This window comes from Pholcus phalangioides, unplaced genomic scaffold (assembly GCF_987345545.1).
Source record: "Pholcus phalangioides strain wild (caught in Gottingen) unplaced genomic scaffold, Ppha-v1.0 ptg000024l_1, whole genome shotgun sequence".
Lineage (NCBI taxonomy): Eukaryota > Metazoa > Arthropoda > Arachnida > Araneae > Pholcidae > Pholcus > Pholcus phalangioides.
The window spans coordinates 20,677,529-20,693,335 of record NW_028301616.1 but is presented as its reverse complement, the minus strand read 5'-3'; the positions used below and the strand labels follow the sequence as shown (position 1 = coordinate 20,693,335).

Genomic DNA, 15,807 nt, shown 5'->3' with positions numbered 1-15,807 from the left:
CGGGATGTTTTGAAAAGTATACGCGTATAACAACGAGATATTTTTATCTCGTTTTTATACGCGTTTTTTAATAGCTTTTTTATTGTTTAGTAATATTGTAAATTTTATTGATGCTTTCATTTTGCGTATTTTACGTCTAGGGCATAAACGAATCCAACAACAACAACAACAACAGCGGCAGAACAACCGACGACGTTCCGCACACAGCAGCAGCAGCAGCCTCGACAACAGACGTGAATTGTAATCTGACTCCTATCGCCCGGGCCCCAAATCACCGCGTCGAACGTACTACTGCTATCAGCCGTACAACCAGTACCACCAGCACACCATCACCGTCTTCGACACGAGATCCTGCGCTTCCTTCACAAAACGGGGATATCCGAAGGGACCAATCATGCGTACGAGATGGCCCATCTGATCATACCAGCAGCAGCAGCTGCGACAAACCCATGGAACCACGTGCAGTACCATCGGCTCACCGTACTCACCAGGTGATACACGGTACGTCTCACCATGACCAGAAGAAGAAGAAGAGCGTTTGCTGCCAGGGAGTACAGACGGACGTGTCGTCACTGTCTGAAGCGCGATGCAGCAGGCATCGACGCAGTGGAATGAATCCTAAGGATAATAACCATGGTGACACCGTGACAGCTAAGAATGCTTCTCGTGGTGCTGCGGGCCCATCTGGGCTGTCCAGATCGTCGTCGGTTAGAGAGTGCACGACAGTCAAATCACCGTTCAGACAGATATGTGGATTTCCAGGAGTTACCTTGTCTAAATGGAGAAAACACAACAGGGTGAGTGACGTTCAATTGCTTTTATGTTATTAGTCAGTCAGAGGAAGACACATGTCCAATCTAAGCTGTCCAATGGGCAGTGCCAGTTCTGTGCCAATTCTGTAATTAGTTACGTCTTTTCCTCACCCCACCTGGGATTTTTATTTTTTTACATTCAGAAGATTTACGGGGTTCTCCCCACAATCCTAAATACGACCTTTTCTGACCATTACAGGACGCAAAATTTTCATCAATACCCAAGGAGAAATCCTGGCGCTACTTCGGACAATTTTCTTATGATAGGAGACCATTGAAGGCATCAATGGTCATGGAAATTTTGTGTCCCGTAATGGTCAGAAAAGTTCGTATTTAGGATTGTGGGGGAGACCCCTTATCTCCTGAATGTAAAACAACCCCGGGTGGTGGGGATGGGGAGGAAAAGACGTGCCTAATTACAGAATTTACCGGAATGCTGGAAAATATCAGAACCAAGAATACGGACAAACGAAACAAAAACTAGTCGGAATTGATGAAGAGAAATAATTTCAGAGCAATTGAACATTCAGAATTGAAACGGGGAAAAAAAATTGTTTCAAATTGACAGTTCAGAATTATCGGAAAATTCAGAATTAATGAAATAAAAATTTCAGTATCACTGAAAATTTAGAAATAACGAACGAAATGATGTCAGAGCCATTGAATATTCAGAATTAAAATGAAGGATGTAATTTTAAAATTTAAATGAAGAAAATAATTATGTGATATTAAAATCAAGGAATTTGTAAAAATGAAGGGAATTATTTCAGAATTATATATATATATAATTCTGGATATAGAAATAAAAAAGTAATTTCGGAATTGAAATACAATTCGAAAATCAAAAACATTGAAGAAAGTAATTTTAAAATATTGAAGAAAATTTAAGAATTAATGTGGAAAGTAATTTTAGAGTAATGAAGGAGATAATTTCAGTAGTAAAAAAAAGAAATAATTTCAGAATTAATGAGGGAAATAATTTTCGTATTAATGAAAGAGATTATTTCAGAAACAAAACAAAAGAAATAATTTCAGTATTGAAAAGAACAAAATAATTATTTCTTCTAGTTAAAGGATAATTGTTACAGAATTGTTCAAAATGCAGAATTGATGTAGGAAATGGTTTTAAAACAACTGAACATTCAAAATTGAAACAAAAAAAAAAAGTTCAATAATTGTATTAAAAGTAAAAAAATTGAGTATTATCTGAAATTTAAAATTATAATGAGAAAAATAATTTTTCAAAATCGATGAAGTAAATAATTTCAGAATCAATGAAGTAAATAATTTCAGAATCGATGAAATAAATAATTTTAGAATTATTAAAAATTCATAATTAATGAAAAAATAATTTTAAAATTATTGAGAATTCAATACTATATATATAATGGTGAAACTAATTCCAGAACGGTCGCAAATTCAAAGTGAATAAAGGATGGATAGATAGTACCGCTCACAGGAATAAAGGAAGTCATTTCAGAATTAAATGACTTCTCAAAGGAAATAATTTCAGTATTAATGAATGAAATAATTTCAGTATTAATGAATGAAATAATTTCAGTATTAATGAATGAAATAATTTCAGTATTAATGAATGAAATAATTTCAGTATTAATGAATGAAATAATTTCAGTATTAATGAATGAAATAATTTCAGTATTAATGAATGAAATAATTTCAGTATTAATGAATGAAATAATTTCAGTATTAATGAATGAAATAATTTCAGTATTAATGAATGAAATAATTTCAGTATTAATGAATGAAATAATTTCAGTATTAATGAATGAAATAATTTCAGTATTAATGAAAGAAATTATTTTAGAATCTGAAAATTTGGAAATAACGAAGGAAATAAGTTTCAGAATTAATGAAGAGGAAGTAATTTTAGATATACGGAAGGAAATGATTTCAGAATTATCGAAAATTCAGAATTGATGAAGCAAATAATTCTTGAACTGAAGAGAAAATCATTTCAGAACTGAAAAGGAAATTATTTTCCAAAATTATCAAAAATTCAGAACTTATTAAGGAACTTGTTCTCGAATCGTCATAAATTCAGAATTTATGAAGCAAATAATTTCAGAACCACTAAAAATGGAAATAACCAAGGAAACAAATTTCAGAATTAATGAAGGAGGTAATTTCAGAATTAATGGACATTTAGAACCCAATGAAAGAGATAATTTCCAAATGAAGAAAGTAATTATAAAAATTATGGAAAAATTGAAAATCAATAGAATCTTCGATTATTTGGTGGCCCTCGTTTGACTTGAGGCACGGGTCCCGTAGGCCCACCCATTAAGACGCCACTGGGTCAAAAAGAGAAATTAATTAACTATTTTTAATTACTTATTGACGATGGTAATCATGAATAATGATTCAAATAAGTAAAATTCATTTACAAGAACTTAAGACTATAAGTAAATGGGATATAACTCTACAGGAAAGACTCTAGAGAGAAACAGATAACCTATTAAAGAAGCAACAGAGCTATCAGTGGCGTAAATCGAACAGTTATTCAGGGCAACTCATTATAGCAACATGAAAGGAAAGAAATGCAATTTGTCTTGTTTCCCATTGTTTTGCCGAACAGCGATCTCTCATTGGCCGTTGGAGGGGTGAGAGAGACAAGGGAGTGTCCAGATGATGGACATCGTGATGGACAGGGGCGATAACGGTACTCGTGGTAATCCCTCTCTGTTTTGTGCCATACTTGGAAGAAGTATCTATTAATAATGGGATGTGATGTGAGCTGTCTTTTTATTTCGGTTGGTTTGGAGCCTGACAATCGCTGAAAGGATTATGTTTGGATGGTTTTTTTTCGCGGATTCGCTAAATGGCTATTGTTTTGTAATAATCACTCATTTAGTTGATGGGTAATGAGTTGATTTTCTTCTTGATCAGAGAGTGAGAGAGAGGTAGTGTGATTGTCAATTGGAAAAATTCGTGAAACTTCAATTTAATTCACTATCACAAAACATTTTCTGGTTGAATACACTTTTTTTGTATATTTTTTTAATGAAAATAAAATTAAATTCAGTCATAAAGAATAATAAAATTAAATTCGGTCATCATGAATAATGAAATCAAATTCATCATGAATAATGAAATCAAATTCATCATGAATAATGAAATCAAATTCATCATGAATACTTAAATCGAATTCAAGGTCATCGTGAATAATTAAACTCTGAGTCATCATTTAATCGAATTAAATCGAATTCTAAATCATCATGAATGATTAAATTCAGTCATCGTGGATAATGAAACCACATTAAAAGTCATCACAAATAATAAAATTTAATTCAAAGTCATTGTGAATAAGGAATTAAAATTCAGTCGTGAATAATTAAATGTAATTCATAATAATCATGAATAATTAAATGTAATTCATAATAATCATGAATAATTAAATGTAATTCATAATTTAGATGGCTTTTTTCTCAGCCAGAGATATCAAGGAAACAGTTATTTTCCGGATATATCATGCTGAGGTGAGCTCGGAAAGAAAAGTCATCACGTCTCCGCCGGGACTCGAACCCAGGCCCTCTTGCATACCGAGCTCACCTCAGCATGATATATCCGGAAAATAACTGTTTCCTTGATATCTCTGGCTGAGAAAAAAGCCATCTAAATCTCTCTAAACCGTCCCACCCGGGGGCCATTTCCTGAAGTTAAGAGAGGCTACTAATGCCTCTACTTCAGCGCCTCACGACACAGTGCGTGAAATTAGGAAGGCAGATTCATGTGTCTCCAGTGGTGTAGATGGTAGCATGCTTGCCCGGTATGCAAGAGGGCCTGGGTTCGAGTCCCGGCGGAGACGTGATGACTTTTCTTTCCGAGCTCACCTCAGCATGATATATCCGGAAAATAACTGTTTCCTTGGTAATTCATAATGATCATGAATAATTAAATGTAATTCGTAATAATCATGAATAATTAAATGTAATTCATAATAATCATGAATAATTAAATCTAATTTCAAGTCATCATAAATAATGAAATTGAATTTAAAGTCATTTCATGAACAATTGAATTCCGAGTCATCATGAAAAATAGAATTCCAAGAATGATCATGAATCATTAAATTCAGAATCATCAGGAGCAATTAAATTTAAAGTCAAGTTAGTCCGCAAATTACTTCTACTATTTAACGTTTTTTTTCCTATTTATTTGCATTCTGTCAGTCCGCAAATTACTCTTCCACTATTTATTTTTCTCCAATTTATTTATTTTTGTGTTGATCCACAAATTACTTCTACTATTTTATTTTTTCTCCTATTTATTTACATTTCTGGCCCAACCGCACGCAGATTATTTCTACTCTATTTATGTTTCCTCCTATTTATCTATATTCTGCCATTCCGTAAATTACTTTCACTATTTATTCCTTTATCCTATTTTTTTTTCCATTCCGCAAATTACCTCCTAGTAATTTTTATCTTATTTATTTTTGTTGAGCGGCAAATTACTCTATAGTATTTATTTTTTCTCTTATTTATTTATATTTCTGCCTGTCGCAAATCACTTATATAATATTTATTTCTTCTCCTCTTTATTTATTTTCGCCGATCTGCTAATTATTTCTGTAATTCCCACCTGTCCGCGAAAATGCTCACCCACTTTCACCGTTCACCGGTTCGCAATTGTAAAAAGATTGAACATTGATGTAGACTACATTCTTGAACTTGCCGATCCGATCATGTAAGTTCTCATGTCCAACGATGTAGTGACCGTGAACATTGGTGTTTTTGTCCTTTTATCATCATGTCCGAACTTATGACCGTGTATGGAACCCGAACCATGGCTTAAAGTTGAACTAGACCCGTATTTCGCTATTTTCTTGTACAATATACTCCGTTATACTTCCCTCCCTCCATTTAATACACGCCCGATTACACGCTCCATTGCCATGTAATACAACATGAGCATTATTCTTGCTACATCCGCCATAATTCGTCATAACCCTTGATCCCAGTCCCGTTATTCCCCGTCTTTAAATCTCCCATTTACCCATAATTCCCCGTTCGAAGGGCGGGAAGGGAGGGGGCACATTACTACAACAGCTGCTATTGTCATGGGGAGTAAAAAAGATTGTTGAAAAATTGTTTTTCGTCTCGGTTTCATTGGTTTCCGGAAATTGCATAACCTCGGCCCCGATTCCTCCTCCTCCGTATATACAGTATAGCAGTGGTTTTCAAGAAGTGGTCCGCGGACACACGGGGATCCGTAAGAGGTTGCTGTGACTGTTCTCATCTCTTTCGAAATATTAGTGCGAAATTGTTATACAACAATATCTGTGCAGGCTGTATTACATGTTCACGACCATTGAACTAAATGAAGAAAGGAAAACTCAAAAATGGAAATTCATGTTGAATCATATTGATATCAGATGTTCATGACCGTTAAGCCAAGTAAAGGAAAAAATCATGGTGCCGGTGAAATGAAGTAAATAAAATAAAGAACATTTTGTACATGACCAATGAGCTGAATAAAAAAAATTGTGCATGATCGTTGAGCTGAATAAAAAAAAAATTGTGCATGATTATTGAGCTGAACATAGAAAAGATTTGGCATGGCCGTTAAGCTGAATAAAGAGAATTCTTTGCATGAATGTTACACTGAATAAATAAAAAATTACGTATGACCGTTGAGCTGAATGAAAAAAAAAATTTATATGTTAAGCTAAATAAAGACAATTTTGCACATGGCCGTTAAACTAAATAAATAAAAAGATTGTGCATCACCGTTAAGCTGAATAAAAAAAAATTTGTGCATGACCGTTGAGCTGTATAAAAAGTTTTTCATGGATAAACGTCAAGCTAAATAAATATTTGTGCACAGCCCATCAAGCCGAATAAACAAAAATTCATGATGAGAAACAGCAGGAGAATCCCGTGTTAAATCATGTTACATATTCATGACCGTTTGATGACTAAATAAAGAAAAATTTATGCACGACCGTCAAACTAAAAAACTCATAACGATCAACAGGAGGAATCTCGTGTTCAATCTTCCATTGTGAACCATGTTTACATCACATGTTCATAACCGTCAAGCCAACTAAAAATAAATTAAATATCGCTAACAATATTGAAACCTCATAGCGCTTAGGTAATGATTATAATCGAAATATACGCGTCGTTTTCGTATTAATAAAACCAACTCGACTAATGACATGCATATAGTTAGCGTTAAATATATTCATCTTCCTCATGCTTAAGCAGGATTAATGACTTATTTTGGCTATTGAAGGTCTTTATTACATGACCAAGAAGATGAGAGAGAGAGGTCATCCCCGAGCCGTTAAGCATCTTCGAGCCTCTGGGCAATGATATATAATGAGGGTTAATTTCCTTTTTCTTCGGCTTTGCAAAGCCGCTAATTAATAATGATCTGGATTATAATGAACTGAGATATATTGGTGGAAGAAAAAATCCTCTTGTTCTGTTTTTTTTTTTGGTAATCTTGTCCTAAATCCATTGATTTCTTATCGCTGGATGTTTTGCGTAATATACTAATTGCAATGGGAGCAATGCTCGAAGAAGCTACATGTGTACCATGTCTTCTTCATTTTTATGGCAAGAATAAAAATGGCGTATATCAGTTTCCCAACACATGGTCCGCGGGTAGATTCGATAAATTAATTATAATTGAAAGAAAAATTATCCTGTTGTTTCAATTGATGCGAGTACAGTGAAAAATTCCTAACGGGCACTACCCGTTATCGGACAACTCCCGTTAACAGAGATTTTTCTGATCTTCGGTCCCATGGAATAGTGCTTCGATGCATTTCACTCCTCGTTAGCGGACACTCTCGATAGCGGACAGTGAAATCAGACAAACTCAAATTTTTTTCGTAATTCTAATTTATTAATTTTTTGTCATAAACCGAGATGTTATCATATGTTATCATATTTAACACTAATATTATGTTTCATACCACAAGCCCGTATTGGTAAATATCATAAATCGCCAGTTGATTATTTAATTAACTAAACATAACTATGGTTCAAATTGTAATGTTGGTTTTGGTTGTTGATAACATGGGAAGAAAGCTAGCATTAAAGGACTAATAATGTTGTTATGAATGTGTTTATCATCTCTTCACCCTTATTTTAATTTAATTTTAATTGCCAAAATATGTGTAGTGCACGTATCATGTTCGGGTGAAAATAATTAATTGGTTCAATGAAGAGAAGAAAGATGATAAATATTTGTCCACGTTTATCAGACTTTCCAACTTTATTATGTATAATCGCCGTTAAAAGTGATAAATGTAGTGAAATTTAATCAAACTTTCTGTATCAAGACGATTGGTGATTATGCATATCCACTGGTGTATCACTGTAACAGTTAAGTTGTGGTATCATAACTACAACTTAACATTAAAATATATGCCACCAATTGCGACTGAAACCAAACGTCGTATCAATGTGAAAATCGTATAAACGAGGTTCCACTGTATATCGCACCTCCCCTTAGCGGACAATCCTTGTTAGTAGACAGAATTTTTTCCCCATGTGTGTCCGTTATCGAGAGGTTCTAGGGTAACATCTTTATGGATTAAAATGAAAAATTAAACCGTCATATTACAAGAGGTTATCGTTTTTTAACACGATCGTATTTAGCGGGACATTCCAATTTTTTTTCCAGTAAATAACCCTTTTTTTCCCCGTATTTTTAATAGGGCTGGTTGGATAAATCGATTTATCGAGTCGGTAAATCGATCGATTGGTGATCGCAGTTAGAAATTTTAGTTGAGTTAATCGCCACTCGATTAATTCAATTAAAACCTTTATTAAAAGTATGTAAATTAACTTGATTTGTTTGACAAAACCGGCTAGAGATGTCTTATATGCTATGTTCCTACACATAACATTTTGGATAAGTGATCATATTTGGAAATATTTTGATCAAATTTTTCGGCAAAGTGAATTTTAAGTCGATTAAACGAAAACCGATGATTACAGTTACAAATTGGGCTTGGTAGAAGTTATGGGGAAAACGAGACCACAATTTATTGTCTCAACTGTGAACAGTGGTTTTTGTATTCGGAAAGCATCGGCTTCTCTTTTTTCTCAGAAGTACCATTTGGGAGGAGTTTCTTGGAAAATAAGCAAGTGTGTATGATCGTAAGTAAATATTCTGAAATTCGAGATTCACCTAAAATAACCAATTTTCTAAACGACAAAATCCAAGTGAAGAAATTCTAGGATTTGACAAATGTGCCCGCAGCATATTAAATTGCTTTAAGCCAGTGTTTCTCAACCGCCGGGCCCTGATATCATTCATATCGGGGCGCGAGTGATTAGCCGTTCCCTTTTTCCTCATTGATTTTCTGTAGGTCGTGTGTTTGACTGGGCTTTCAACTCACAAAAACGAATGAAACCGGGCCGCGGGCTCGCACACAAATGTTGAGAACCACTGCCTTAAGCGGGTAGCTTTAATTCCTTAACCTTACGCGATCCAGAGGATTTTTGTTCACTTCGTTTTGCTACAGTTTGTACTTTAGAGCGCCTCTCACAATGAGGCCCCTGGATGTTTGCCCCTTTGTACTTTTGTATGGCTTATGAGTTTTGATAAGAAGCCGATGCACAGAGGTCTTCCTTAATCGTAAGAGATTGTTTTCTGATGCAGTTCTATGTCGAGTCCGCCTCGACATAGGACCGCAAAGGGTTAATCTATTTCTAAATTTGTTTACATCTGGTGAATAAGTGCGTCGAATGAATAAAATGTTCTTATAGCATCAATTAATTATCATATATACGGTTACGAAAAATATTCGATTAAAATTCGATTACTCAGTCGATTAATTGATTAGCATTTTTGGATCAATCAGTTAAAAACTTTAATCGGTTTCCAGCCCAAATTTTTAAAGAAGCCTATTGGAATAAACATTCTCAACTATGAAATCAAGGGATAAAATAATTGTTTTCCCAAATTATGACTTATAATTATTATCAACACACACAAAAATATGAATATTCATCTCACATATTTTTCCTTGAGTATTTTTTTTTGTAAAATTCATCTTAATCCACTTTTGATCTTAATCCACTGCAATCTGCGGTAATGTATCATTTCTCCGACATTGGCGATATTTTGGTGGATTTCAAAAAATCATTGGCAACAACCGACGATTTCTCGTATTTAGGATCAAACTTATCCATCTTCCTCGAGGAAGTATGGTCACACGAACTGTGAAAAGCAATACTTTCTCCACAAAGGATACGGGATGTAATATACGGAAAAAATCGCGATAATTAATAACGGTGCATGCGATTTTCGATAAATCGAAAATTGCATGCACCGTTATTAAGGATATAAATATAAATGTATATTTAGTGATTATTGCTGAAGGAATAGGAAATAAAGGGCTACTGCAAATCTCAATAAACAAAAATGTATTTCACGGGGAGAAATGTATTTTATTGATAAAAATTTGGGAAATCGGGTTTTTAACCCCTTCGCGTGCAAGCTGCTGGCGATACATTTCAATGATGTTTGTTAAACGTATAGGCGATAGATGTGGTAGCCTTGTTCCACGTTAGTAAAAGGAAGAAAGGGAATGAAAGAAAGAAAAAAAAAGAAAGAAGGGTGGGAGGAACAGCACAGAGATAATTGTGTAAAGCCCCGTTCACATGTGCAAGATTGGGGATCGCTTTGGTGATAATTACCGGCATGACAACTTTAAAGGTGGGAGAGAAGCTCACATCAAAAAAAGCCCATCTTTCTTGGGTTGGATTTGTAGTCGACACCGACCTTCTCTCCCATAATCCTTTGTGCCGCGGAAACTACTGTAAGCTCCTTCGTCAGCCATCTTGAATCAACAACCATTTCCGTTCAACCCACGTAACCAGTGACGACTTCCGGGAAGAAGAGGGGGATTAACGGCATAAACTAAACGTCACATGAGTGGTTTGTAGTGAAAATCCCCGTTACCGGGAACATCCCGGGATGTTTTATTGCACATGTGAACTGGGCTTTAGAGAGTATTAGTACAGTGCTTTACTTTTTCGCCCTTTACACACTTGTTTTGTAGTTTTTTTTTTTACTTGTTCTCTTTCTCACCTCTATGTGCAGTATATAATAGAAGAATTAATTCTGAGAAAGATACATTATATATGTGGATGGGGGGATGGCATGGAGAAGGAGGAGTAGGAGGAAGGTGAGGAGAACTGCCACCATCGTTATCTAAGTTGCTCGAGAACAGAGGGGGGAAACACACAACTTTGTTTCATATGGTTACAATAAATCTTCGTCATGAGGGAAAAAAAAATCAAGAAACAGTCAGATGGATTGAATTTGCTCCACTGGCGTTTGGACGCTATATTACGCCCCTGCTCGTGAAGCGGTTAAATAGTACGACACAAATCCCGGAAATCGCTAATTGTCACAAGTCGGCATAACCATCAGTTCTTCTTGAAATTGCCGAGAAATTAGCAATGGGTGGGTGATGGAGGGCTACAGGAAATCGCAATGAATTGAAAAGTCCACAGAAAAGTACACAATTACTATATTATTACTATAATAGTTGTGAAAATAATCTTCTTTCATGATTTATTCAAATAAGCTTCGTTTAAAAAGCGGTAGAATGTGCTGAAGAATTCAATCAAAAATCGATATTGGTTTTTGGTTTCGTTTCGCTCACCAAACAGCGTTGTGAATCCGAATTAGGGATTGTAAGTTGTTGCAGATCTGTCTTAACCCATGGGCCGACCCGGAAATGTTCCGGGGAACTCAATATAATGAAATTTGGTGCTGCGATTTCCGTTGGTAAATACTGTATAAGACTTGGTAGATTGGCACCTCCAAATGGATAGGGGCTCCAGAGAAATCACTTTGCCCGGGAACCCACGGTTGTCAAGACGGCCCTGTGTTTTAATAGTAACCGTACTTCATATCCGGTGATTGCGATCGATGTGTTGGCTCGTGATGATCGGTTCAAGAGCTATGTAAACTTTGTGAGCAGATGGTTTCGTTAACTATCAACCTGCAGGTGTAGGATTGTGTCAGTGGTAGTTGAAGGTCAAGGAAGGACATTAAAAGTTTCTTTACTTCACTGTTTTGTGAATTTTATTTTGCAAATTTTTCTTCAAGAGTCAATTCTAAGAGTTTAAACGTAACAGAAAATCCTCAAAAATACTTTTATCCCATCAAGTAAAATTATGGAAGAAATATATCTTGGAAAAATTATCAATTCAGAAAAACATGTTATTAAATAGACTAAATAACGTGTAAGAAAGTTGAAAAATCAAAAAGAATAAATCAAAGTTCTTAAGGCAACTAAATATATATATATATACATATATGTCAAAATACATAAGATAAAATAAACATAAAAATCATTTAACAGTTCATAAAATAATTTTGAAAAATATTAATTAAACATTTCATATAAGAAAATTAAAAAAGAAAATCATTAAACACTTCACAAGAAAATTTAAGGAAAGAATCACCAGGTATTTAAAGAAAGAAATTATAGTAAAATTACAAGAAAATTAATTAAAATATTCATAAAAAAATTAGAATAAAAACCATTAAAAAATTCATGAAAGTTTAGAATAATAACTATCTGAAAACTCGTAAAAATTTAGAATAAATATAGTTTTATTTGCTTTTTTTTTTGAATGCTAACATGTCGCATTGAATAACAAAAAATTATGTTTGTAAGCATCACCATGCGATCCCTGGTGTTTCGAACACTTGATGATGTGTAATTATTTGACATAAATAAAAGAATCTGTGAAGAAAAAAAAATTCACAAAAATTTAGAATAAAAACTAAGCAAATTTACAAAGTTTTAGAATAAATAATATTAAAAATTTACAAAACTTCAAAACAAAAAATTTATAAAAAGTTCCAAAACAAAAAATTTATAAAAATTTCCAGAACAAAAAATTCATAAAAAGTTCCAGAACAAAAAATTCATAAAATGTTCAGAATGAAAACCATAAAAGCATTATAGCATAAATCATAAAGCATTTAGTGCTGTAGTGGTGGGTTGGTAAGATACGGGGTTAGAGATGGGAAGAGTTCAGGGTTCGTGAGTTCAAACCCACCCACCTTCAGAAACTTACACTTTTTGCCACTGTGGTGGTCGAGTGGTTATAGTGACGGACTTGCGATGCGAGGATCCGGGTTCGAACCCCACAGTGGTGGTCGGCTGAAGTTGGTTTTCTGTGGTTCCCAACTTCAAGGCGCAAGTGCGAGCCGATCTCCCCGTTAAAAAGTCTCGCCACAGAGAGCAACAGTCCTACAACGATAAATCATTCAATCATAACACTTCACTAATAGTTAGAAAAACTGGTGGCAGATGCCAGCACTACACATAACAAGCATTACAGAGAAACAACAAAAACTTCACGTCAGGTTTCACTACACGTACACGCACATTCCCGCATGTACCGATTCGTTGGGGGGTTTCGCGGGGTGTAGTAGTAGTAGTAGGTAGGGCCTCCAAAAAAATGGCTCGGGGATCCATGATGTTCTTAAGTCAGCCACCTCGTTGGGCAATTTGCCTGTTGTGGCGTTGTATTTGTATTATTAAGAAAATTCTTTAAATCATCAGAAAAAATCATAAAAGAATGTCTAAAAAATTTCCAAAATAAGTAAGTCATCAATTCAAAAGTCAATAGAATTTTTTTCTATTGATTTTTTTAATTCTTTTTTTTATTTTTCAATTCAAAATTTATTGAAATTTCAAAAAAAAAGTCAGATTGTTGGGAATTTAGCAATGGGAGAAAAAAATTTCTGAAGGGGTGAGATGGGGGACAAAAAAGGTTGGGAAACTATGGTATAGAGCAGTGATTCCCAACGTGGGCGTTATCGCCCCCCTGGGGGGCAATGGAATGTTAAACGGGGGCGGTAGAAGCTACGGGTACAACATAGGATCCCATGGGTTAGATTGCGTTGGGGGGGCGATAGGGTAAAAGAGGTTGGGAAACTATGGTATACTATAGAATACGGCATAGTTTCCCAAGCTTTCTTGTCCCATCGCCCCCTTCTTCAGAAAATATGTTTTAGATTATTCTAATCTAGCGTTGGGGATAGAATCCTATGTTAAACCCGCAGCTTCTTCCGCCCCATGGAGCATTCCATCGCCCCCAGGGGGCGTTAACGCCCACGTTGGGAATCACTGGTATAGAGCAAATACATCAAGAATCTCGAAAATGTGTCACACTTTTGTCATTTACAGGGTGTCCCATAAATTCGTAGTTAAAAAATTTGTGAAGAAATTAAAAGAATTGATATATTTGAATGCGGTTTGTAACAAAATAATTCGTAGGGTGGGGGGGGGGGATTTTTTTTGTACCAAACAAAAGAAGAAAACTTTAATCAAGTTTTAACCTACAGAGGGCGCTGCACAATTTGTGACTAGCTTCTGATTTGTCGTACCACTGCAATTCTCCACTCACATCATTTTATTATGGAAGATGGTGCATAAATTTCATGCAACTAAAAGTTTCTGCCCATTTCTATCGCATTCTGTCAGCCTTTCCAGATAATTATACAGAATTTTGTCGATTACCCTTTAATTCTGCACACCAGTTTACAAGGTGCCCCATAAACTGGTAAATAATTTAAAAATTCATGGGAATTAAAGGAATTGGTGTGTTTGTGTGAATGCGGTTTGCGAAAAGGTTATTCTCACAAAGGGAGATTTTTTTAAGTACAAAAAGAAAAGTTAAAATTTCTGTCAATAGAGGGCATTGTATGAAAGCGAATCACTGCCAATATACAAATCAGTCCTGTACAATGCAGGGTGTACGATAAATAGCTCATTTCTGAATTTTCTTGTTACTGGCGTACATAAGGTTTTCATTGTTGATTGGTGGACATTCGTGAGAATAAGTGTTTAGCAAACTGCATTCAAATTTATCAATTTTCATGATTTCTTAAACTAATTACGAGTTTATGAACACCCTGTACATCCCGACTTCTCCGAGATGAATGATCCAGTCCACCATTCCACGAACTCATCGAATATGCATATCCAATCACAAAAGAGAAAAAAGAAACACTTTCTTGTATCTTTTTATTTGATGGCTTCATTATTTACGAGTTCAACGTCCACTTTCGCGTGACCGCGGGCATCTCCGAAATATTACTGTATCTACCGAAATGTCTTCTCGTACATAATTCGGGTCAGTGCTGGCTCTGCAATCCATCTCAGTCGATGAGAGAGAGCCCTATTATCTGATCGTCAACACTCATGTGTCTATCCATCTATCCATCTGTCCGTCTGTTACGGATTGTTGTTGTTGTTGTTGTTGTCCATCTCTGATTTCTTTTTAAACTGTCCGTTTAAAAGTTGCTTTTCTGAAGCTGAAGTGAGAGGCCTGTGTTTAAACACGTCATTCAAGGTCCATTGTCTCAATTAACATCTCAGTCACGGTCAAGAGAAAGCTGCTGACAGCGGGTTTTTTTTTTTTGCTTTTCAATGGGAACCGACGGACAGCCCTACTCACACACCCATGTGATATCGTTATCGGCCCGAATGTAAATTGTATGATGGGATTAGAAGCCGTTTTCTATAAATTCATCACTTTTTTGAGAGTGGGGGGGGGGGGAAATACACGATATATTTTTTATTGAGAAGTACGTACTCTCCCTCCCTATGACATCACCACTAAATCTCTGCGCGAAAACAGGATGCCATTTTGGTAGCACTTTACAGCCCTTCATCTTCTCCTCAATTACTAATATCCTTATTTTGAGAGGTTATATGGTAATATTAGTTTTTAGACCAATTTCGTCCAATTTACAGAAGGAAATCTATGGAAATATGTATCCCGTGTGTTATATATCTCAATGGCCTATAGTTCGTACATTCCTTCGGTTACAGCATCGTTTCTGAGCCTTTTTGCCTTTGTAGGCAGGACCCTTGAAATAATATCAATATTCTTGGGAGCCTTTGAATTTCTACGGCAGTGTTCTTCGAAATTTTTACAGCTGCGGACCAGTAAAAGTAGTTGAACAATTTCGT

General features: G+C 35.2%; 1 protein-coding gene across 1 annotated transcript in view; it reads left to right on the top strand.

Moving 5' to 3' along the window:
• Positions 1–15,807, top strand: part of LOC149068961 (puratrophin-1-like) — a 155,223-nt gene that overhangs the window by 20,237 nt on the left and 119,179 nt on the right. Inside the window, exon 2 of the mRNA XM_089250415.1 lies at positions 141–797. Within this exon, the coding sequence (XP_089106541.1) occupies positions 141–797 (657 nt within the window). The remainder of the gene's footprint in view (positions 1–140; positions 798–15,807) is intronic.